The 26,271-nt window shown below is 41.0% G+C and overlaps 1 protein-coding gene and 1 non-coding gene across 2 annotated transcripts; one reads left to right on the top strand and one right to left on the bottom strand.

Annotated features, from left to right (window-relative positions):
• The first annotated feature begins 18,234 nt into the window (after positions 1-18,234).
• On the top strand, positions 18,235-18,341 carry LOC120278360. The gene has a single exon (XR_005541692.1). It is a non-coding gene; the product is annotated as a small nucleolar RNA R71 (small nucleolar RNA).
• A 3,692-nt stretch (positions 18,342-22,033) lies between these two features.
• Positions 22,034-25,195, bottom strand: LOC120277692 (protein SRG1-like). The gene is made up of 4 exons (XM_039284545.1): positions 25,115-25,195; positions 23,741-23,904; positions 23,272-23,655; positions 22,034-22,112 (listed from the first exon to the last, which is right to left on the bottom strand). Exons 1-4 carry the CDS (start codon positions 25,193-25,195, stop codon positions 22,034-22,036), a joined length of 708 nt encoding a protein of 235 aa, XP_039140479.1.
• Between the last annotated feature and the right edge of the window lie 1,076 nt (positions 25,196-26,271).

Here is a 26,271-nt window from a genome sequence, read left to right as displayed (position 1 = left end):
ACTAAAGCTTTTCTGGGAATAGCTTCAGCCTCGAGTTGAATAGTAACACCTGATCTCCTTCTTGAAATTGTAAAGTTTGGAATTTTCGTATGCCATGGTGCACAATTCATCCAATTCGTTTAATTAAAGCTTCCCCTTCTCACCTGTAAGAGTGGAATCAAAACTTAGAAATTTAATAGCCCAATAAGCTTTGTGTTCAAGTTCTACAGGTAAGTGGCAGGCTTTTCTGTATACTAATCTGTATGGAGTGGTCCCAATAGGAGTCTTATATGCTGTTCTGTATGCCCAAAGAGCATCATCTAAGTGTTCTACCCAGTCCCTTCTATTCTAAGCAACATTTTTCTCCAAGATTCTTTTTAAATCCCTGTTGGAAACTTCCACTTGCCCGCTAGTTTGTGGATGATATGGCATTGCTAGTTTGTGGTAAACATTGTAACGTTTTAGAATTTTTACAAACTGAGCATTGCAAAAGTGAGTGCCTCGATCGCTAATGATTGCCCGTGGTGTTCCTGACAACGCCCCTTGCGTATGCCCGTAAGTGCAAGGGTTTGTCGAGTAATAAAAATTCTAGGTGAGTGGGTATCGTATCTACAGGGAATAGGGAGTAAAAATACTTGAATTGTTTCTTAACTAAGCAAAGATAAATAGTGATTTGATTGACAAGATGTAATGTAAATAATAGTAAAAGAGACAAGAGAGAAAGCACAAGTAAAGGGGAGGTAAGGTAATCGATATAAATGGGGTACCCGAATATTGTTCCGCTTAGGACAATCATTTCAAGTGCAAAAATCCTCTATTATGCTTTCTAACTAATGCATTAATAAGTCGTGGAGATCCTTCAATACATGATCCTAAATTTAAGGTCAACCATGCCTAACTCTATACATGTCCCGGAGGAGAAAATTGAACAATCTCTCAATCTCGCACTTGTATAGAATCTCAATGAGTTCTAGGGATTCCAAGTGATAAATCCTCTTCCTAGATGTATACCTAACCCTTTGATCTAGGTGAAAGGTCCCTAGTCACAATTAAGGCTGAGGTGCTAAAATCACTTCAACACTTCACTCCGTTGCCTCTGTAACTAAGCCCCAGTGGAAGGTCATCCCTTAGCCTATTCACTCTACTATGAACGCAAAGAACTTGAGGAAATGGAGGTAGGATGAATCACACCTGAGGGGAAAGGGGACGCTCTGCTACCTCTCGACTCACCCTCTCAACCCTTTCCAATCTAGCTTTGTCTAACTCTCGTTGTGTGTCACTCACTCACAAGGGTTGCTAAAAAGAACTCTCAACCCTAGTGTCACTCTAAGAGAGTATTCAAACAATCAAGCATATAAGATTGGAACTCAATTAACACATCAATTAATGAAAGAAATATAACAAGGTTTAATGAAACAAATACATCCTTGGGTTCACAAATCCAAGTACCCACTAGGGGGTTTACCTCTCCATGGAGCTAGTTACGATCAATGAAATCAAATGTAAAACCAAGTAATCCATAGAAAATCCCCTCGGTAGTCATGATGATGGTCATGTGGAGAAGCCTCTACTTGTCCAAGGGTCCCTTTGTCCAGCCTAGAATACATCTCGTTGGATCGGTGCCGACGAAAGCTCTCCCACTAACCTTCTTCCAAATGGAGCATGATGTTGGAGCCATAGAACCTCTCCCAATCCCTAGCCAATACCTCTCCAAACCCTAGCCACCATCCTCTCTCAAGTTGGTGAAAAGATGGAGAAAAGAATGTTGAAATCAGGGCTGAAATCGGGCATCCACACGCCCTTGTGGATTCTCCACACGGGCGTGGATAATATCCACACGCCCATGTGGATTCTTTGGAATTCTCTTTTTCAACTGGCTATGAACAGTACCTGCTCCAGTAGATTGCTATAGTGTTTGCTACAGTGTCCTGCTATAGTACTGACCTGAAACACTCCCGAATCCATGTTTTCATTGTGGTAATGTAAACGGGCACAAATTTACGATGTATGCCACTTTGCTTCTTCGATAAACGACTATATTAGTGGAGATCTTGCTATACATGCACAAGCCCGAATACTTGAATGTGACGGCCTTTGTGCCCCTCCAAATCTTTGTGGTGACTTGAATATGAGGAGGTTAGCACACATTCTCGCATCTTGAACCCGACTTATGTCTTCACGTTTGATCCTTCTCAAGATTTCCTCCAAATGGTGCATTCACGATCTACATTGGCTTCTTTCTCTAACATTTGGCTTCACAACCCTATATGCATGAAAGTAACATAAATGCACACATATTAGCGCTAAAAAGTGATAAAAGTAATGCTCATCATAAGCAAAGAACACTTCGGATTCTTATCACACAAGCACTTATCAAACTTCCCCACATTTAAGATTTTGCTTGTCCTCAAGCAAAAATTAAAACATTGAAGTATAAACAAAGGAAATATGGGAAGTTCACCAAAGCATACAAAGAGAGCATTCTACAAGTAAGGGAAATTTCAACATTAAATATGAAAAATCAATGCTTTAGCTAAAAACTTGAATAAAAAAAGGACAACAACCCGATATCGTGTATGTGTGTGTAAACTCACTCAATTCAACCCAAGGTATACTCCTCAAAGTTCTAAGTACAAGGGATTTATTTATCTACAAGCATGACAAAACAAAGACATGGTAGTCGCTTAACACATCCTCCAAGGTAGCCCTTTCAAAAGCGGCCGCTAAGGTGGCTTTCACACTATCGAAGTGGTAGCTCTTTCTACCAGGGTGGTAGCTTTCACACATTCCATGAGATAGCTCTTTCTCTAATTAGGGCATAACAAGTATCCGACTTATGAGGGTAGCTTCATACATCATAGGTGGTAGCTCTTTCCACCCCAAATGCACAACTAAACACTTTATCTTTCTTTCTTTTCTTTTCCTTTTTCCATTTTTTTAAAACAAAAGAAACAACTATAACTAGTCCCTTTAACATTAAACTTGAGTTTCCAAAAGAGTTTAAATAGTGAGTAGTGCAACAAGTGTCAATCAGGCAAAAATTCCTGAAAATTCAAGTAAAAACTGGAGCATGAGAACATTCAGTGTTAAAAACTTTCCTAAACTCAAGAATACAATCATTGCAACTAAGGTGAACCGCCATTGGCTATGTGAGCATGTATAACAATCAAACTAATATAAAAGATATGTGTACTATGAAACTCCCCCCCACCCCCCACACTTAAGTTGTACATTGTCCCCAATATACCATGTAAGCACAATAGAAAATAAAGCAATCAAGTATAGATGTGAGAGTAGCAATTGAAACAATACTCCCCTGACTCCGAGTGTTGTGTTTGATGGAGATATATCCTTGGGAGTAAAGTTCTAACGGGTTGTGAAGCACACACGGCCCACATTGGACGTGTCCATTACTAGTTCTCAATTCCCATACTGACAAGACCATTTGCACATATACACGAGGGGGTTTAATAAAGCTCAATAAAACTAAAATAACTCAAGTATATATAATAGATAAGGCAATGAATACAACTCAAGATAACAAAATGAAAAATAAACTCAGAAGGAAAGTCCTTTCTGAGTATACAAGTCCAAAATAAAACGCAGAACTAAAGAAAGGAAAAATAAAGTCAAGTATCGGTGTCATCATGTCTCTACTCTGCTGCTGATGCTAGTGCTAGATCAAAGGGTGCTAGTGGAGGTGGTGATGGTGATGCTGGAGGAGCCTGAGGAGTCCGTGGTCAAAGCACTAATGATGATCTCGTGTCTCACTCTAGCAACTGCTGTAAAATGTCGAAACGCGCCATGAACTCTGTGTACTACGTGGCCTGCGTCGCTCGGACCTCAGCAATATCTGCGTGGGTCTCAACAATCTCCGTTCGTATCATCCCCACATCACTCTCGAGCCTCTCAAAACGATCATAAGCTCGAGATGGTGAAAACATGCGCATTGGGGGCGGATCTTCTGCCACCGGTGGTGCCTCCGTCTCAGTCTGCATAGGTGGAAGATCCTATACCAACTGAGATCCCTTTGTCATGTCACCGCTCCCATCAGGCATCTCTGGATAGGATACTATTAGTACATGCACTCCGCGCCCATACCTGCGAAGCATCCAATGATGAGTCTAGTAATGTACTTGCCAGAGGGTCGGTATGATTATCTTCTACACCCAAGAGGGTCGGTATGATTATCTTCTCAACCCCTCTAATAGCGTCTCGTAGGCCCATACCAATGATGAGTCTAGTAATGTACTTGCCAGAGAAAAGGACACCGATCCTTGTATACTGACCCTGATGTCTCAGATATTCTGCTAGTATGTGGCGACCAAGATGAATCGGTTGGTGATGGGCCATGGAATACAAGTAGAGAAGCCCCTGTCGGCTCAAAACGCCAGTGCTATCACCACGTCCATTTACTGATCGGCTCAGGACGGTGTGCATATATCTGTAACTCAGTTGAGATAAACAGGTAGCCTTCGACACCCCTGGTTCATACTGACCACAACCATATAGTCAACATTATGCACGTTGAGGAGTTAAGCTACCTGGGTAATCTATAGGGAGCTCCTCATACTTCTCTGTGGTAGTAAAGTCTTCATCATATAACCCCAATGAGATCGAGAACAGTGTGACGCTCATATTATAATGACACCCAAATACTCTGAACTGTATGGCGTCACAATTATCAAAACTGCGTACGAATCATCAAACTCAAATGATGCCAATACCTCTAGTGTCTGTATACGGATGGCAGGATCACGAATGTTGAGCAATCTAAGCCAATTGGCCACAACTAGCATTCCCTCAATCTCATCGGCCATCTCATCAGCCTTTTGTATCTCCCGCACAGCACTCGAGTCCAGGAACCTTGTTTGACCAAACCTCATTTTGGACAAATGCTCAAATCAAACCTGATGTTTCGGAATGTCAAACTCTATATGTTCGGGTTCGGGAGAGCGCTCTCGGCGACGCTTGCTAACTACTTTCTTTGTGCGCATACTAGAGGCCATTTTTGCACAAATTTGGAAAAGAATTTATTCAGTTTCCTTAAGAAAATCAATGTTGTAGGAATCCACACGGTCGTGTGGAATTTCCACATGCTCGTGTGGATCCATAGGGCATGAAAACCCCACGGCCCCCTTGCCAGGAATCCACAAATACACCCCAGATTGCTTTTAAACTTGTTGTGAAAACATGTTAACCATTTTAGTGTAAAAATGAGTTATTTTCATCCATTTAATCAAAGAAATCACAGAAAATTGTGTAATGATGAAGATAAGATAGAAAAGTAGGTTTATCGACAAGATGAAGTTCAAAATTTGTAAATTTGACGAGAATACTCGAATAAAACTTCTCTAAACCAGCAGTGGAAAGGAGGGAGAGCATGAGATAGTATTCACTAAGTGTTTGAACATGTGGGAATGAGAAAAGCTCGAAAGATGTATAAAGAAAAACACAACCCTTATAAGGTCTGCATATCCACATGGGCGTGTGACACTTACCCACGCTCATGTACCACCACAGGAGATCCCACACGAGCAGACGCACGCCCCTGTGCACTCTCGGGAAAACACTCAAGGTATTCTGAATGCAACCACACGGGCGTGCGGAAAATACCCACGCCCGTGCGCCCGACCCATAGGGACAGATGCATGCCCCTGTGTATTCTCTGGATAGATGAGAGTTCTTCTGCAGAGATCCACACGGACGTGCGGAAAATACCCACACCCGTGCGTTTGTCACAAGTTCGCCCATATGGATGAGTCCACGCCCCTGTGTGCTCTTGGGAAAAATTGCTAAGCCTGTGCAGAAAGGCACACGCCCATGTGGAAATTACCCACGGTCGTGCGAAAGTCACAAGGTCATTCACAGGGGCAAGTCCACGCTCCTGTGCCTTCTCTAGATGAGCTCGCAGTGTAGACCCACGGACGTGTGGAAAATACCAACACCCATATGTTTTCTCTGGATGCCTTAGAAAACTTTGCAAGCTCTGCAGAAAATTCCTGAACATGTATACACACTCAGAGCTTGCCCTACTATGCAAAATACACCAGGTAATCACAAAGATCAATAACACATGCAAGTAATGAAATCACAAGGTTAAAACTCAAATTAACTTGGATTAACTAGAAACATAAAGAAAATCAATACAAAAGAATAGATCTTAGGGTTCACATGCCCAAATACCTACTAGGGTTTTGCCCTCTATGGGGCAACTTACAAAATAATGATGAATACAATGAAAAGCAACAAAAACCATAGAGAAAACCCCCTTGAAGTAGTGATGATTAGCCTTGATGGGTAGTTCAACGTCTTGAAGGCTTCTTCTCTGAAGCTAGGTCACTGGTGGCTTCCCAAGTGCTATGATGGTGAAAGAAACTATCAAATTTGGTGAAGAACACCCTCCAAATTGGCAAAGACCTCCTCTCCAAACCCTAGCCATTTCACCCCTTAAGAGTTATACAAAAGATGTCAAAGAATAGGGCAAAACGGCTATCTATAAGACTAAACCCGTGCCCATGTGGATTTTCCATGCACCCGCATGGGCTGTAGGAATTTTCACATGGGCATGCAAACAGTAATTTTGTTACAGTACTATTATAGTAAAATTTCTACAGTACTTTTCACAAACGCGGTTCAAACAATCTTCACAAAGAGAAGGAACATGAAGATGTGACTATCTTTGTGCCTTTCCAACTAGTGAATTGGCTTGAATCTCCTTGGAAGTTGGCACACATCTTCACATTCATGAACTCCTCTCATGTCTTGGTCTTTAAATTACACAAGAACTCTCAACATTGTGCCTTTATAGCCTATCTTTGCTTCCTTTTAATTTTTCAAGGCATTCACAACCTAATTGCACAAAAAAACACCAAATACATAATATGATACATAAACCATGGCAAAAATGATGCTCAATATATGTAAAACATATATAAAAATATGTCTACTCAAGCACTTATCAGCTGTTACCACGGCCGTTCACAAATCGACTGAGAACGGCGTGGATATATCTATACGCAGGTCGGGAAAGGCACATGGCCTTGGAGATCCCTGGCTTATTCTGACCCTAGCCGCATAACATCCTATAAGTGCACTGAGGAGTTAAATTGCCCGAATAGTTAGTTGATAGTTGCTCATACTCCTCAGTATCGATATAAGCATCATCATATAAACCAAGTCTAATAGTAAACTATGTCATGCTTATACTGTGATACTAACAGAAAGCTCTGAGCTGTATAGGGTCAATGCTCGAAAAGCTACTTTATGATCGGTCAAACTGAAATGATGCTAACATCTCCAATGTCAGTGATAAGTGCTTGTGTGTTAAGAATGCGAACTATTCTTTCCTTACTATGAGCATTACTTTTATCAGGTTTAAGCGCTAATATACATGTATTTGTGTTCTTTTGCGCATGTAGGGTTGTTAAGATAAGTATTAAGAAAAGAAGCCAAAAGTAGATCATGAACGCACTATTTAGTGGAATCTTGGAAGGAACAAAAGCAAAGACACAAGTGGGGCTCTAAAATATGTGAATGTGTGCCAATCTCCATGTATTCAAGCGATTACAATGAGTTGGAGGGGCACGAAGGCAACCACATTTGCGTATCCCAACTTGTGCAATGATAACAAGACCTTCACCAATGAACCTGTTTATTAAAGAAGTGACGTGATCTACGATATAAATGTGTGCCCCTTTATGTTGCCTCGATGAAAAGTGGATTCGGGAGTGTTTTTGACAGGGGGCACTGTAGCAGATACTATAGCAATTCACTGCATCAGGTTACTATAGGAAATCACTGTAGCAATTTATTGGGGGAGCTTTTGTCGGCACCGATTCGGCGAGGTGATTTGGAAAAAGGAGTAAAGAGAGGTGATTAATAATAAAATTGAGTACCCGGACAATGCTCACCCTAGGACTATTGCTTCAAGTGCATGACTAGTATTATGCCACCTAATTGAAGTTTAATGAGTCGTGGACATCCAAAGACACACGTTCCCAAATCTAAGGTCAATTGTGACTAGCCCTCAATATTATGCAGAGGCGAAAAGGGATACTCTCAACACCTCACACTGTGTGGGACTGCTTAAAGCTCTAGGATTTCAAGTGATGAACCTTATTATCTAATATAGATCTAAATCTTTGCTCTAGGTGAAAGACACCTAATCACGATTAAGCTCCAGCACTAAGGATTACTGATCACTTCTCTTTGTTGCTTGCGCAACTAAGCCCTAGTGGAGTTTGTCTCTTAGCACTTTACTCTATCATGTTCGCAAAAAATAATTAGAACTTGGAGGTAGGATAAATTATGTCGGAAGGGATAAATTATCTCGCCTCACCCTCTCAACCCTCTTCAATCTTGCTAAGTGTAACCCTAATGAAGTTGTCATCCCTTCAAAGGATTACCTAGATAGATTCACGACCTTAGTGTCACTGTAAGGGAAAATCAAATCAACAAGCTCGCAAGATTAAAACAACAATTAAAGAAAACATTATAGAAGTCAATGAAACAAAATCATCCAAAGGTCTACAAGTCCAAGCACCCACTAGGGGTTTAGCTCTCTATGGAGCAATACAAAATCAACAATGAAATCAAAAGTACGTACAAGAAATCCATAGAGATAACCCCTTATCATCCGTGTCGATGGTCTTGAGGAGCCGCCTTGTCCTCTCCAAAGACTCCCTTGTCAAGCTTAGGGTACACCTCGCTGAATCAATGCTGACAAAAGCTCTCCAAATAGCTCTCCTCCAATAAAACTCGATATCAAAGGCTGTAGAACTCCTCCAAAATCCAAACAAAATCCTCTCCAAACCCTAGCCGTGCTCTCCCCAAAAGATAGACAAAGATAGAAAGAAGATCACGAAATAAAACTCTCAAAGCAGTATTTCCAGGCTTTGTTTTCCTGTGCACTGTGAATAGTAACTACTACAGAGATTTGCTACAATAAACTGCTACAGTACTTTCGCTACGATGCTCCTGACTTGATTTTCTTCATCGAGGCCACAGAGTTGGGTACACAACCATATAGTAGATCACATCTGATAAGTGCTTGTGCAATATGAATGCGAAGTGTTCATTCCTTATGTTGAGCATTACTTTTCTCTGGTTTTTACACTAATATGTGTGTTTTTATGTTACTTTTATGCAGGTAGGGTTGTGAGGCCGAGTATGAAGGAAATAGACCAATGTGGATCATAATGCACCTATTTTGGAGGAAATCTTGCTAAGGTTCAAACGCGAAGATATAGGTCAGGTGTGAGATGCTAGAGTGTGTGCCAACCTCCTCGTATTCGAGTGAGCACATCCATTTGGAGGGGCACAAAGGCAGTCACACTCGAGCATTCCGATTTATGCACATTAGAACGAGAGCTCCACCAACATGTATATCATTGAAGAAGCAAGTGATTCACGACGTAAACGTGTGCCCGTTTGCGTTACCCTGATGAAAATATGAAATTGGGAAGTTATTCAGGTCGAAGACTGTAGCAGAGCATTGTAGCAACATTGTAGCATGTACTGTAGTAGCACTATTTACAGCCAGCCGAAAAATCAGAGAAACAGAGAATCCACACGGGCGTGTGGAAATTCCACACGGGCACGTGTACCGTCCACGGCCGTGGAGTCGCCCGATTCCAGCCCTATTTAAAGTCAATTCTGCCCCGATTTTGGTATTCTTTTCTCCATCTTTTCACCAACTTGAGAGAGGGCTTCGACTAGGGTTTTGAGGGGTATTGGCTAGGTTTTTGGAGAGGTTCTACGGCTCCAACATCGCGCGTAGTTTGGAAGAAGGTTAATCGGAGAGCTTTCGTCGGCATCGATCTAGCGAGGTGTATCCTAGGCCGGACAAAGGATCCCATGCGACGAGTAGAGGACTCTCCACAAGACCATCGACACGACCATCGAGGGGTTTCTTTATGGATTCATTGCTTTTAAATTCGATTTCTTTGATTGTACTTAGCTCCATGGAGAGCTAAACCCCTAGTGGGTACTTGGGTGATTGTGAACCCTAAGATGTATTCGTTTCATTGAACTTCTTTATTATGGTTTCAATGAATTGATGTTTATTGTGAGTTCTAACCTTGAATGCTTGATTGTATGAACATTTCCCCTAGAGTGACACTAGGGTTGAGAGTTCTTGTTGGTAACCTTGTGAGTGAGTGACACACCACGAGTGTTAGACAAAGCTAGGTTGGAGAGGGTTGAAAGGGTGAGTCGAGAGGTACAGGAGCGTCCCCTTTCCCCTCCGACGTGATAGATTCTACCTCCGTTCCTCGAGTTCTTTGCGGCCATAATAGAGTGAATGCTCTAAGGGATGAATCTCCGCTGGGGCTTAGTTGCGCGTGCAATGGAGTGAAGCGTTGAGGGGATCTTAGTATCTAGGGCTTAATTGTGGTTAGGGACCTTCCGCCTGGACCAAAGGGTTAGGTCTATAATTAGGAAGAGATTTATCACCTGGAATCCCTAGAGCTCATTGCAACTTTATTCGAGTGCGAGGTTGAAAGGTTATTTAATCTCTCCTCCGGGACATGAATAGAGTTAGGCATAGTTGACCTTAGATTTGGGACTATGTATGTAAGGATTTCCACGACTCACCATTGCATTGATTAGGAAGCATAATAGAGAGTTCTTGCACTTGAAGCGATTATCCTAGGTGAAGCATCATCCGAGTACCCCATCTTTATCGATTGCCTTACCTCCTCCTTACTTTTGCTCTCTTACTTGTTGCTTTTAATTGTTGAGAATGGAATCATTATCACACTCATTATCATTGATCTTTCACATAGCTAAGAATCGAATTAAGTGGCTTTACTCCCTACTCCCTGTGGATTCGATACCCGCTCACCCGGGATTATTACTTCGACAAACCCGTGCACTTGCGGGATATACGCAAAGGGACCTTGTCAACATCGCGTCTTGCTTTCAAACACATTGACGAAGCTCTTGACAATGTTGCACATGTTGGAACATATGAGTGTGACGACCTTTGTGCCCCTCGACCTTGCATATTCACTTAAACATTTTGGAGGTTTTCACACACCCACATGTCTATGAGCACAACTTATGCCTTGATCCTTGTTCGGTCCAAGAGCCCCTCAACAATTGTGTCCATGATCTATTTTTGCTTTCTTTTCTTACAAACTTGTCTCCACTACCATAATTGCACAAAAGAACACAAATACACATGAATGAGTAACACACTTCTTGCGAGTGCGTATTGTAAGTTCAAGGATTGTCGAAGTAATAAAGTACCCTAGTGAGTCGGTAGTCGTATCCATAGGGAATAGTGCTAAAAAACACAAGTATTGCTATTTCGTTATAGTGAAGATGATTCAAGGGTTGTGTGAACAATATCAATACAAATAGAAATAAAGATAAGAAAAGAAAGCGCAATAGGGATTAAGGAGAGGTAATCAATAGAAAATGTGGTAGTCGGATATTGCTCACCCTAGGACTATTGTTTCAAGTGCAAGACTCCTCATTATGCCTCCTAACTGATGTCTAATGAGTCGTGGAAATCCTAAGACACACGGTCCTAAACCTAAGGTTAACCGTGACTAACCCTCACACTATGCCCCGGCGGAAAGGAGTACTCTCGACACCTTGTACTGTGTGGGATTGTAAGAAGCTCTGGGGACTCCAAGTGATAATCCCTATTAACTAATATAGATCTAACCCTTTGGTCCAGGCGAAAAATCCCTAGTCACAATTAAGCCCCAACACTAAGAATTACTTCAACGCTTCACCCTGTTGTTTGCGCAACTAAGCCCCAGAGGAGTTTGTCTCTTAGCACTTCACTGTATTATGACTACAAATAACTCTTAGAACGTGGAGGTAGGATAAATCACATCAGAAAGGAAAGGAGACGTTCTGCTATCTCTCGACTCACCCTCTCGACCCTCTCCAACTTTGTTTTGTCTAACTCTCATGGTGTGTCACTCATCCACAAGGATTACCAAGATAGATTCTCAAACCTAGTGTCACTTTAAGGGAAAATCAATACAATAAACATTCAAAGATGGAACTTAATTAAAACTTTAGTTAAAGAAGCCTAATGAAAGGTTAACGAAATAAAATGATCCTAGGGTTTACATGTCCAAGCACCCACTAGGGGTTTAGCTCTCCATGGAGCAATATACAATCAACAATGAAATCGAATGCAAAAACATGCAATCCATAAGAAAAATCCCCTTGTAGTCTGTATCAATAATCTTGTGGAGTTGCCTCGTCTTCTCCAAGGGTTCCCTCGCTAAGCATAGGGCACACCTCACCGAATCGATGCTGACAAAAGCTCCCCCAATAACTATCTTCCATCGATACGCGATGTCAAAGGCTGTAGAACCACTCCAAAGACCTAGGCGAAGCCTCTCCAAACCCTAGCCACGAATGCCTCTAAAGATAGGGAAATGATGGGAAAAGATATTTTAAAAGGGATCTAAAATTGCGGCTTATATAGTGCTGAAATCGGGCATCCACATAGGCATGTGGAATTTCCACAGGCCCATGTGATTTTCCAGGAAACTGATTTTTCTATGAGAGGTGAACAGTGACTACTACAATAATTTGCTACAATGATTTGTTACAGTAAACTACCATAGTAAGAGAGCAAAAGTAAGTGCAATAATTTGCTACAACGATTTGCTATGTGGAGTATCAACAATGATAACTGTGGTAATGATTCAATTCTCAGAAATTAAGTGCAACAAGTAAGAGAGCAAAAGTAAGGAGGAGGCAAGTCAATCGATAAAGATGGGGTACTCGGATGATGTTTCACCTAGGATAATCGCTTCAAGTGCAAGAACTCTCTATTATGCTTCCTAATCAATGCAATGGTGAGTCATGGAAATCCTTACATACATAGTCCCAAATCTAAGGTCAACTATGCCTAACTCAATACATGTACCGGAGGAGAAATCGAACAATCTCAACACCTCGCACTCGCATAGAGTTGCAATGAGCTCTAGGGATTCCAAGTGATAAATCTCTTTCTAGATTTAGACCTAACCCTTTGGTCCAGGCGGAAGGTCCCTAGCCACAATTAAGCCCTAGATACTAAGATCACCTCAACGATTCACTCCATTGCACGCGCAACTAGGCCCCAGCGGAGGTTCATCCCTTAGACCATTCACTCTATTATGGCCGCAAAGAACTCAAGGAACGGAGATAGAATCTATCACATCGGAGGGGAAAGGGGACGCTCCTGTACCTCTCGACTCACCCTCTCAACCCTCTCCAACCTAGCTTTGTCTAACGCTCGTGGTGTGTCACTCACTCACAAGGTTACCAACAAGAACTCTCAACCCTAGTGTCACTCTAGGGGAAATGTTCATACAATCAAGCATTCAAGGTTAGAACTCACAATAAACATCAATTTATTAAAATGCATAATAAAGAAGTTCAATGAAACGAATACATCCTAGGGTTCACAATCACCCAAGTACCCACTAGGGGTTTAGCTCTCCATGGAGGTAAGTACAATCAAAGAAATCGAATGTAAAAGCAATGAATCCATAAAGAAACCCCCTTGATGGTCGAGTCGATGGTCTTGTGGAAAGTCCTCTACTCGTCGTCCAAGGATTCCTTCGTCCGGTATAGGATACGCCTCGATGGAAGCTCACCTACCAACCTTCTTCCTAATGGAATCACGATGTCGGAGCCGTAGAACCTCTCCAAAACCTTGGCCAATACCCCTCAAAACCCTAGCCGAAGCTCTCTCACAAGTTGGGGAAAAGATGGAGAAAAGAATGCTGAAATCGGGGCTGAAATCGGTTTTAAATAGGGCTGGAATCGGGTGACTCCACGGGCGTGTAGGGAACACGCGCCCGTGCAGAATTTCCACATGGCCGTGGATAATTTCCACACGCCTGTGTGGATTCTCTGTTTCTATGATTTTCGGGCGGCTGTGAACAGTAATTGCCACAGTGATTTTCTACAGTAACCTGCTAAGTGCTATGCCAAAAATACTCCCGAATCTACTTTTCATTGAGGTAACATAAACGGGCACACGTTTATGCCGTGGATCGCTTTGCTTCTTCAATGACGGATAAGATGATGGAGATCTTGTTCTATGTGCATAAGTCGGAGTGCTTGAGTGTGACTGCCCTTGTGCCCCTCCAAATGGTTGTGTAAACTCAAATACGGGGAGGTTGGCACACACTCTAGCATCTCGCACCCGACTTATATCTTCGCGTTTGAACTTTAGCAAGATTTCGTCCAAAATCGGGGCATTGTGATCCGCATTGGCTTATTTCCTTCATAATTGGTTTCACAACCCTACATGCACGAAAGTAACATAAAAAACACACATATTAGTGTAAAAACCCGAGGAAAGTAATGCTCAACATAAGGAAATAATGTTTCGCATTCATATCGCACAAGCACTTATCAATACCTCAAGTACTCTGCCACAATGTGCCCCAGGTGAAGTGGCTCACTCTGCACCATCGAGTATAAATATATCAACTCTTGACAGCTCAACACCCCAGTATTATCACCATGCTCATTCACTGATCGGCTAAGAATGATGTGGATGTAGTGGTAAGCCAGCCGGGAGAGGCATGTCACCTTAGAGATTCCCAGCTCATACTGTCCTTGTTCGCACAGTGCTATGTATGCGCGCTAAGGTATCAAGCTACTAGGGTAATCTGTCAGCAGCTGTGCATACTCCTCTGTACCAGTGAAAGCATTATAATATAGTCCAAGTCAGACCGAGAACTAGGTGACGCTCATGCTATAGTGTTGTCCAAATGCTTTGAACTATACAGTGTCGGTGCTCAAAAAACAACTTTATGAGCGATCAAACTCGAACGAAGAGAGCACATCTAAAGTAAGCATACGGATCGCTAGATCTTGTATAGATAATAATCTCCTCCAGCTACCGACTGAGAGGAGCTTGCCAACCTCATCCGCCATATCATCTCCCAGCTGTATTTTCCTAAGTGCACTCAAGTCCGGAAACCGCGTTTGACCGAATTTGATCTTCGACCGTCGCTCAAATCGAGCCTGGTGCTCGGGAATCACAAACTATTACTATTTTGGCATGGAAGAAGACTCATGTGGATACTTTCCGATTTTTTATTTGGTCCTGGGTGCCATATCTGTAAGAATTGAAAGAGAACCGATCAAACTAACTTGAAAATCAATACTACAGAAATCCACAAGCTCATGTGGATCTTCGGGGTATGAAAGCCTCACGGCCACTATGCAAAAATCTTGGGAATACATAAAAAATTCACTCAAAATTCATTCTATAAGCTCACATCAACCAATTAAACATGAAATCGAAGGACAAGTACCTGTTTAACCAAAATAAATCAAAATTAGCGAAGAAAAAGGGAAAGAGAGCTTACCAAAGAAATGGACGTAAGAAACTTTGAATACGGCCGGAAAACTCACTCAAACCTCTATAAATCAATGGTGAGGGGTCAGGAGAGTAAAGAGATGCATTCTCTGAGTGTTTGGGAGTGAAAAGATGAAGAGGCGGGAGTAGGTTTTAAAGAAAAGCCGTGCCTCTTGGCGTTTCGGTGCATCCATATGGGCGTGTGGAAATTCCACACATCCGTGTCACTCCATAGGGGAGCAACACAGGGGTAGACACATGCCCCTGTGTGCTCTCGGGATAGGTCATGTTGTTTTTGAACTCATCCACACGAGCATGTGGAAATTCCCCACGCCCGTGTGCCTAACCGACAGGGGCACCGACACGCCCCTGTGGCCTCTCTGTCTTCCCAAAAAAAATGGCTAAGTGTTCCACACGCCCCTGTGAAAATTTCACACGAGTGTGTGGATGCTCACAGGGGTACTCACAGCGGTACTCACACATCCTCATCCACAGGAGCCTTCACACATCCCTGTGTCTTCTCGGGATGGAGTCTGAGAACTTTGTAGAGAAACACACACCCGTGTGGAAATTACCTAGGGGCGTGTGACCATCACAAGGCCATTCACAAGGGGATTCACACGCCCATGTGGAATTTCCACATGGCCGTGTGTCTTCTCTGGATAACTTAGAAAAAATTATAGACTCTACAGAAAAATTCCTGCACACTCATACACACACAGAGCCTGCATATACTATGAAAAACAGACTTGAGTATCATGGTAAACACGCTCAAATGACCAAGAAACTTCACTAATCTTTGTTAAGCACACTAAAAACATCAGTAATTCACGAGAAAAACACAGCAATAGCATGCAAAAGATCACGACACCAACACTCATGTTCTTATTCAGGCAAGTACCAAACTAAAACCTAGAAAAACATTAAATGCTTTGGTTGTCTCCCAAGAAGTGTTTGTTTAATGTCACTAAGCATGATGTACCTCACCTTACCTCACGAGGGCTCATAAATGAAAGTTGCCCTCTTACCTACAACTTGAAAGCATGGTCCACATAATTATTTCAAGGTAGAAGGAGAGTTATCAAGCTTGTTACCACATAAGGGTCCGTCACCTTTACTTCATGCTTGCCCATCCCTATTAGCCTTGGGGCGCTTCTTGTGATGTCTCCTTACTCTTTTCATCTTTTGGACTATCCTCTTCATGATCCTCGGGGTAGGTTGCATCTTGTCCTCTAGACCAAGTGTCAAAACTTCTTCATTCTCCACCTCTTGATCTAACAACCCCTTATAGGGGTCTAAACACATCATTTCCTGCATATATTCATCAATTAGCTCATAGTGGTGTCAAGAAAATATAAAACTATCATCAAAGTCAAGAGAATGCCGCATGGCTTCGGCGAGGTGGCATGTCAACTTGTCATCACCAACTCTAAGTGTTAACTCCCCACCATCCATGTCAATAAGAGCCTTGGAAGTGCGCAATAACGGCCTCCCAAGTATCAATGGAACCTCGGCATCTTCATCAACATGCAACACTACAAAGTCCATAGGAAATATGTACTTGTCAACTTTCACAAGTACATCTTCAGTGATGCCCCTCGGATGTCTAACTATTTGATCGGACAATTGAAGTGTCATCCAAGTTGGTCTAGGCTCTCCCAAAACTATCTTCTGAAAAAAAGTATAAGGAATGACATTGATGCTAGCCACTGAATTCCTCAATGCCTTTTCTTCCCCCAAATTACCAATGTTGCATGGAATGATAAAGCTTCCGGGGTCCTTCTTCTTGTTCGGCATATTCTTTTATAACACCGATAAATAAGAGGCATCTAAGATCATAGATGCAATCTCCTCTAATTTGCTCTTGTTGGTCAAGAGGTCCTTGAGAAACTTTGCATAGCTAGGCATTTGAGACAATGCCTCGACAAACAGAATGTTAATGTGCAACTGCTTGAATAAACCCAAGAACTTCTTGTATTACTCATAGTTTTGGTCTTTCTTCAATCTTGAGGGGTAGGGGATTCTTGGCTTGTACGGTGGGGTGCCACCTCCTTCTCTTTGATTCTCTCCTCAACCTTGACGACTTCGGGTAGCTTAATATTGGTCTTCTCACTAGGGAGACTACTTTCAACTTCATGACCACTTCTCAAAGTGATCGCCTTCACATGTTCTCTTGGATTGGTCTCTGTGTTGGTAGGTAAACTCCCTTGAGGCCTTTTCGAGAGTGACTCTACAATTTTTCCCACTTGGTTCTATAAGTTGTGCAATAAAGTAGTGTGGTTGCAAAGTGTAGCTTCAACTGATTGAAATCTTGTATCAGATGATGAAATGAACTTGGTCAAAGCCTTCTCTAAGTTGGTCATCCAGTTTTTCAACCCTAAACCTCTATTCTCTATGTTCAGGGATGATGTTGTGGTTGGAAACCTAGTGGTGCCATAGTCTTCTGTTACCCTTGATTACTCTACAAAAGGTTTGGGTGGCTCCTCTACCCTGGATTGTAGGTATTGCTATAGAAATTTCCTTGACCTGTCATTGCATTACCTACAAAATCAACCTGTTCCACGAAAGTAGTACCACCAATCAAAATAGGAAAATCAGATGGCGCATGTCCTCCCCCACACCTAGTGCAACTCATCGCAGCTGCCACTCTATGAGAAGTTAGAGTATCTAATTTCTTGCTCAATAACTCAACCTGGGCCGCCAATGATGTGACTGCATCAAACTCATAAAGTCTAGCTACCTTCTTCATCTTCCATGTGTTCCACTGGTAACTGTTCATAGCCATTTCTTCAATGAGATGTCAGGCTTCATCGGGGGTCTTGCTTCATAAGGTACCTCCTACTATAACATCAAGTAACTGCATCATGCTTGGGTTCAACTGACTATAGAAAGTCTGAATGATCAACCACTCGGGGAACCCACGTTGAGGACATTTCCGTAGGAGCTCCTTGAACCTATCCCATGTCTCAAAAAGAGACTCCAATTCTATTTGCACAAAAGAAGATATCTCATTCCTAAGCTTCTCATATTTTTCGGCTGGAAAATATCGGGCAAGAAAAGCTTCTACCATCTCCTCCCATGTAGTGATCGATGCTCTAGGTAATGGATGTAGCCACTATTTTGCTCTTCCTTTTAAGGAAAATGGGAAGACCCTCAACTTGATGGCATCATCCGTAACACCATTAATCTTGAGCATGTCACACACTTCTAAGAAGTTCTCAATGTGATTGTTTGGATCCTCATCGGCCAAACCATTAAACTGTGCTTACTGCTGTAACATTTGGATGAAGCCTAGCTTAAGCTCAAAATTTTGAGCCGTAATCAGTGGCCACACAATGTTGGATTACGTGTTAAGAGCTTTGGGTTTGGCATAATCTGAAAGTGTCCTCAGCTGCCTATTTTGTTCTACCATGTTATCAAACACTTCACCTTCTATCTCAACTTGATTAGACTGTTCTTGCATAGGTTCTTTTCCCCTTCTATGAATTCTTCTTCCAATGTTTGGATTACCTTCAACCAATATCGAAGGGTTTCCTCGCGTTATAACCTGGAGCTGCAACCAAAGAAAGAAAAGTAATTAGAATGATGGAAGAATAAGAAAGTGTGAAATAGAACAAGTGAGGAATAACTAAAATAACAAAGTGAAAAATACTTCCAAAATGCCTATTCCCTGGTAACGGAGCCAAAAACTTTGACATACCCCTTGCGAGTGCATATCGTGGGTTGTCAAAGTAATAAAGTACCTTGGTAGTGGGTAGTCGTATCCATAGGGAATAGTGCTTAGAAACACAAGTATTGCTATTTAGCTATAGTGAAGATGATTCAAGGGTTGTGTGAACAATATCAATACAAATAGAAATAAATAGAAGAAAATAAAGCGCAATAAGGATTAAAGAGATGCAATCGATGAAAATGGGATCCCCGGACATTGCTCACACTAGGACTATTGTTTCAAGTGGAAGACTCCTCATTATGTCTCCTAACTGATGTCTAATGAGTCGTGAAAATCCTAAGACACACAGTCCCAAACCTAAGGTCAACCGTGACTAACCCTCACACTATGCCCCAGCTGAGAGGAGTACTCTCGATGCCTCACACTGTGTGGGGTTGCAAGAAGCTCTGGGGACTCCAAGTGATAAACCCTATTCCCTAATATAGATCTAACTATTTGGTCCAAGCGAAAGACCCTTAGTTACAATTAAGCCCTAGCACTAAGGATTACTTCAATGCTTCACTCTGTTGCTTGTGCAACTAAGCCCTAGCAGAGTTTGTCTCTTAGCACTTCATTCTATCATGGCCGTAAAGAACTCTTGGAATGTGGAGGTAGGATAAATCACATCAGAAGTTAAAGGGGATGTTCCGCTATCTCTCGACTCACCCTCTCGACCCTCTCCAACCCTGCTTTGCTAACCATCATGGTGTGTCACTCATCCACAAGGATTACCAATATAGATTCTCAAACCTAGTGTCACTTTAAGGGAAAATCAATACAATAAACATTCAAAGATGGAACTCAATTAAAACTTTAGTTAAAGAAGCATAATGAAAGGTTAATGAAACAAAATTATCCTAGGGTTTACAAGTCCAAGCACCCACTAGGGGTTTAGCTCTCCATGGAGCAATATACAATCAACAATGAAATAGAATGTAAAAATATGCAATCCATAAGAAAAACCCCCTTGTAGTCCGTATCGATGGTCTCATGGAGTTGCCTCATTTTCTCCAAGAGTTCCCACGTCAAGCCTAGGACACACCTCACCAAATCGATGCCGACGAAAGCTCCCCCAATAACTATCTTCTAACGAAACGCGATGTCGAAGGCTGTAGAACCACTACAAAGACCTAGCCAAAGCCTTTCTAAGCCCTAGCCACGAACGCCTCCAAAGGTAGGGAAAAGATGGGAAAAGAGATTTCAAAAAGGATATGGAATCACGGCTTAAATAGGGCTGGAATGGGGCATCCACACGGGCATGTGGAATTCCCACACTCCCATGTGATTTTCCAGGAAACTGATTTTCTGTGAGTTGTGAACAGTAACCGAAGTGATTTGCTACAGTAAATTGCTACATTACTTCACCAAAATACTCCAGAATCCACACTTTTCATCAAGGCCACATGAATGGGAACACATCCATGCGGTAGATCACGTTGTATCTTCAATACCAGCCACATTGACGAAGATCTTGCTAGCATTGTATATTTGAGCATAACTTGTGTCTTCACGTTTGTTCAGTCTAAGACTTCATCAAAAATTACATCCACGATCTACTTTTGGTTCTTTTCTTCCACACTTGTCTCCACAACTCTTTATGCACAAAAGAACACAAATACACATGCATAAGTGATAAAATCTAAGAAAAGTAATGTTCAATGTAAGAAAAGAATACTTCATATTACTATTACACAAGCACTTGTCAATGAGCCATAAAATATGATAAAAGTAATGCTCAATGTAAGAAAAGTATACTTTGTAATACTTATAGACAAGCACTTATCACCCGCACACCTCTCTACCAAGTCTATGTGGGCTCTTGTGTGGCCGTACAGTAACTCGTACACTTATCTAGTGACATTATGCGGATGTAACCTTGATGTATATAGGAGCACACTTTCTCATATGGCTCCCAAAGTGGGATATGCGGGTTCCTATGTTGGTGTATGACCTTTTTAAGCCAATGCAAGCCTTAAAAATGCATAAAATGACCTATTTTTTTTATCTAGAATGGGATAATGAGCAATAAGCCAACTAATGCGAACAGTCAATGTAAGACATAAAATTTTAGTATGGAAAATCCTTCAAATTAAGGGGAAACCCACAAGACTCCTTAACACTACATGAAATGTTTCCACTGTCAATTATGAGGTAACAAAGTTTTCTCTCTAGTTAACTAGAGCTATATAAGAACAACGATGAGTTATCAACAAGAAAGACTCATAACAACACAAATATATTAGCATAATACAAAGATGGATAACAATGACTTCAAGGAAAGATTGAAAGGGATCGAACTAGTGGATTAGGTGATTTTCTTGGAAGGATGCACTACCCGAAGTGTGGGCGAAATCCGGCACTAAATATTATCCAATCTTTTTGTAATCACAAACCCTGGACCTTTTATCCTTTTCTCCTTAGGTTCTTTTCCCAATTTTTATCTATAGTGTTCTTCACTCTCACTCTTATACAAATGAGAGTTTCATTATATAAGCCTCTACAATGAAATTCCTCTTTTGACTTTCCATTAATTGACATAATTCGTTTTATTTCATAATTATGTGGGATGACCCACTTTTATTTTTTTGTTGAGACCCCAAATGTGGTAGCATCTCAACATAAACCAATCTCATAACTTCAGTATGAAGGCTTCACATGAATATAAATGCAAGTAAACAAATTCTCAAAGACATGTACCTAAATATATACATATATATAGGAAATAAGCCTTTTAACTTTGTCAATGAACCTTGAGGAGGATCATTAAATACAATGGAGCTACATGAGATTTGGGTTAGAAAAAATGCAGGGATTGCCTTCTTTCTTTTATGTAAGTATGTCCTACCAACATCCTGTATGACAAATAAAAATATTAGCTCAGAACCATGTGCAAATGACTCCTTACAAGCATACTCTTTTCAACACCCTTTTCTCACCTTATTAATAAAATTTTCATCCACTTTCCTTCCTTGTATTTGGTCAATATCTTCTTAACATTAGTGTCATGTCCTGGACTCGCCTTGGTCAGATCCAGTGCACAGACAAATGGCCACAAATACACAGGGCGTGAACTCCATAGACCTGCAAGGCCTCAGAATTTGATTCAGAGTAGACAAATATGACAAATCGACAAAGTTACAAAATTATAGACTTCAAAGAGTACAACACAACCCATACATATAGAAGATATGAAATACAAACACAAGATCTAGAACAAAAAAAATATAAGGACTCAAATTTTAGAACAGGGAAGGACATCATCTACTGACAGCCTTTTTAAGTCCACATCGATTACCACTATTGATCTGAAAAAGATTTAAAACAACTTGATGAGCTTACTAGCCCAGTAAGTAATCCACTGATAAATATTTAGGATCAACAAGATTTATAAATCTCAATTTCAAACAATGAGAATAATTCAGTGTTCAAACATAGATTAAACAAAGCTTAAACAAAATGCAAAATAAATAGTCCATCAGAGGTATAGTTCCAAGGTAATACCAGATCTCAAAACAACAAATTAGAAATATAATAATTTGCCAAATATGAGCATAGGTCTCCAAAGCATAGTTATTTTCCAATTAGACTAAACTAGAAAATTCAAAAGTGTAGTTCATAAATATACACATTTCCAAAATAATATAAGTCTCCAAATTTACTATAGATATCAGAGGTCGTTTATTTACCCTAGGTTACGCCAGCCAAAATATTAAAGGTCATTTAATTACCTTCGGTGACCTGAGACTAAATATTAGATGGTTGTTATTATTTCAGCAACGGACTAGTGCGAAACTGTGATCTCATTTTTTAAGAAATATTTATCGACAAGGTCAGTGTTTAACCCCCATAAACAGGGTTGAGCATAGCTCATTTGGAGACAAAAGTATTCAAGCAAAACTCATAGTCAAAGTACAAATTTTTCACAAATTTTTCTTAAATATTCATACAAGAAGAAAGACAAAATTTTAAGATCCCACTTCAATGGAGGAAAACCAACAATTTTAAAAATAACAAATAATTAATAATACGCCAATATCCTGGTATGGAATAAAATAAAATATTGAGTTTATAATCAATGGTAAGAAAATAATAAATACATAAGTAAATAAGGAAATAGTTATTTTCCCTAAATAATTAGTCATAGTTAGGAAACAATTAAAATATCTAAATAAATCATCTATTGAAATTTTAGAAAATTTTACAATTTAAAAATATGGAATTTTACAGATGGATTACTTACCTGCTATGAGTCAAAACTCCGAATCCCATGCAAACACCAATTTTAACATATACCAAAAAGTCCTCAAGGGCATTACCAATGTTGACAGTTAGAGCATATGGGAGTGGTTGAACAGGAAGCCATTGGCCATTTCTTTTGATTTGCAAGCCATGAACATCACTGACTTGAAGGTGAATAGTTAGGGCACCAGCATTAGAGTGTGGGTTGATGCCTAACACTTGGTTTGCTTTGGGACATGGTGGATAATAGTTCATCCTCATCCTCTGAAGTTCTTTAAAAACTTTATTAAATACTTGTGGATTGAGTCCTAAGTTCTTAGCAATTGTAGCAAACAAACTCATTGAAACTAATTTTAGTTCTTTTAAGTACTTGTCTAGTGTTGACCTAAAAGTAGGAGGAGAAGTAGGCCAAAATCTGAAGTTTCTAGCAAGAACTTGTTGAGTGATGAGGAACAAGCACCATGTCTTGCCACTCTTGTTTCTCTTCATTAAGCCCAAGCTTTTGGCCATAACCTTGAAGACCGACACGCAATGGTGGAAAGACCTCTTTCTCCTTCAAAGGTAGCTTGAAAAACTCCTCTAAATCAATCTTAACTTTCTCAATCACTTCATCATCTACTCTATGGTTCACAACCTGAAAGAAACCCCATTCCATGAAAGCATAGTGGAGCGCTGATAAATGTCTAAATGTATGTATTTTATACATACTTGTGTAGATAGTTTATGTATATTATTGGTGATTGTTTAATTTCATGTTTCAAGCATAAAGGAAGCCTAGGTGAGCTCAATGACACGATTTGAGGAGAAATCGACATCAAAAACAGTTTTTCAGGGGCTAGGTACTGTAGCAACACTATAGCAGTCTGAAACATGAAAACTTAGCGAAATCTCTATGTTTGGAAATCTTTACGGGTAACCTCAATTGCAAGCAATTCAAAGAGTAGTGGTACTATAACGATTGTACTGTAGCAAATTACTGAAATTCTCGGCCCATGTTCTGAGTATCCTCATGGCCAGTATATTGATCGTGAGGCCACCTGTAAGCCATCCCGAAGCCACTCTTTATACGCATCATTAGGGAATTTCTTTGGGGAAGGAGACACCCCCTTCTTGAAGCTCATCACGTCCATTGCCGATCTGAAGAAGAAGAAGAGTTTTGTGGGCATTTCCACGGCGGATTTGGCAAGGAGAGCACGATTTGGAGCAAGATCTACTCCTAGGGCTTGGTCTTCAGAGGTTGATGACTACCGGAAGCCTCCCCTTTGAGTGGCGTATTTGGAAGCTTCTCCGGCCTCCATCATTTAAGGGTGTTGTTTTGTGGTTTATTTAGTTGTTTTCATGAATTTCTCGGTGTATTTTGTGACTATGAACAACTAAACCCCCAAGGTCATTGGATGTAGGTTAACCTTGGCGGTAAACTTGTGTTGTTTGAATATTTGATCTATTTATTGCTTTTTGTCTTGGTTGTGATCCATGATTGGTGTATTCAAGCCTTGGTATGCATGAGAACTCTGTGTATCAATTCTTAGTTAGTACTAGGTTAAATGACCATTGCCCTAGTATTAGACTCACCAAGCTTGGAATGGATATATGTATAAGTATGCTTTGACCATCGGGTATTTGTACCCTTCCATTTCTAAGGTTGTGTACTAACTTGTGTTTCAACCCTAGCTTGAGAAAACCTCCATTCCCATTGCAATCGTAGGAGGATTGGGCGAAAGAGATTCCATGTCCAATACTCATACCGGATTAGTGGTCAATTGCTGTGACCATTGGGTTGGCCTAAATTAGAGTTTTCTCTGTCCAACTAGCCACTTGCGTGTTAGTTCTAGCATCGTACACACTTTAGTAACACCTGAGGGGATCCTCATCATAACCACTTCCTTGCCCTGATTATTCTCAGCCCATGTTCTGAGTATCGTCATGGCCAGTATATTGACCATGAGGCCACCTATAAGCCATCCTGAAGCAACTCTTTATACGCATCATTAGAGAATTTCTTTAGGGAAGGAGACACCCCCTTCTTGAAGCTCATCATGTCCATTGCCGATCTGAGGAAGAAGAAGGGTTTTGTGGGCATTTCCACGGCAGATTTGGCAAGGAGAGCGCGATTTGGAGCAAGATCTACTCCTAGGGCTTGGTCTTCAGAGGTTGATGACGATGGGAAGCCACCCATTGAGTGGCGTATTTGGAAGCTTCTCTGGCCTCCATCTTTTAAGGGAGTTGTTTTGTGGTTAATTTAGTTATTTTCATGAATTTCTCTGTGTATTTTGTGACTATGAACAACTAAACCCCCAAGGTCATTGCATGCAGGTGAACCTTGGGGTAAACTTGTATTGTTTGAATATTTGATCTATTTATTGCTTTTTGTCTTGGTTGTGATCCATGATTGGTGTATTTGAATACCTTGGTATGCATGAGAACTCTGTGTATCAATTCTTATGTAGTACTAGGTTAAATGACCATTGCCCTAGTATTAGACTCACCAAGCTTGGAAGGGATATATGTATAAGTACGCTGTGACCATTGGGTATTTGTACCCCTCCATTTCTAAGGTTGTGTACTAACTTGTGTTTCAACCCTAGCTTGAGAAAACCTCCATTCCCATTGCAATCGTAGGAGGATTGGGCGAAAGAGATTCCGTATTCAATACTCGTACTGGACTAGGGGTCAATTGTCGTGACCATTGGGTTGGCCTAAATTAGAGTTTTCTCGGTCCAACTAGCCACTTGCATGTTAGTTTTATCATTGTACACACTTTAGTAACCCCTGAGGGGATCCTCATCGTGACCCCTTCCTTGCCCTGATTATTCCCCATATTTTGCCTTTGTTGTTGGCATTCTATTTGCATTCACTTTGTTTCTTTGTATTCTCTCTATCACATTCAGACATGTAGGTTAAAAAACATTGCAAGGAGGAAGGTAAGAGTAGATTCTCGGGTCCTTGGGAATACGACCCTTTCGTGCTCACAGGAGAGGTATTACTTAACGACCTGAGCACT

Source organism: Dioscorea cayenensis, chromosome 15 (genome assembly GCF_009730915.1).
Source record: "Dioscorea cayenensis subsp. rotundata cultivar TDr96_F1 chromosome 15, TDr96_F1_v2_PseudoChromosome.rev07_lg8_w22 25.fasta, whole genome shotgun sequence".
NCBI lineage: Eukaryota > Viridiplantae > Streptophyta > Magnoliopsida > Dioscoreales > Dioscoreaceae > Dioscorea > Dioscorea cayenensis.
Note: the sequence above shows the minus strand (reverse complement) of the source record. Positions and strands in the feature narration are given on the sequence as shown.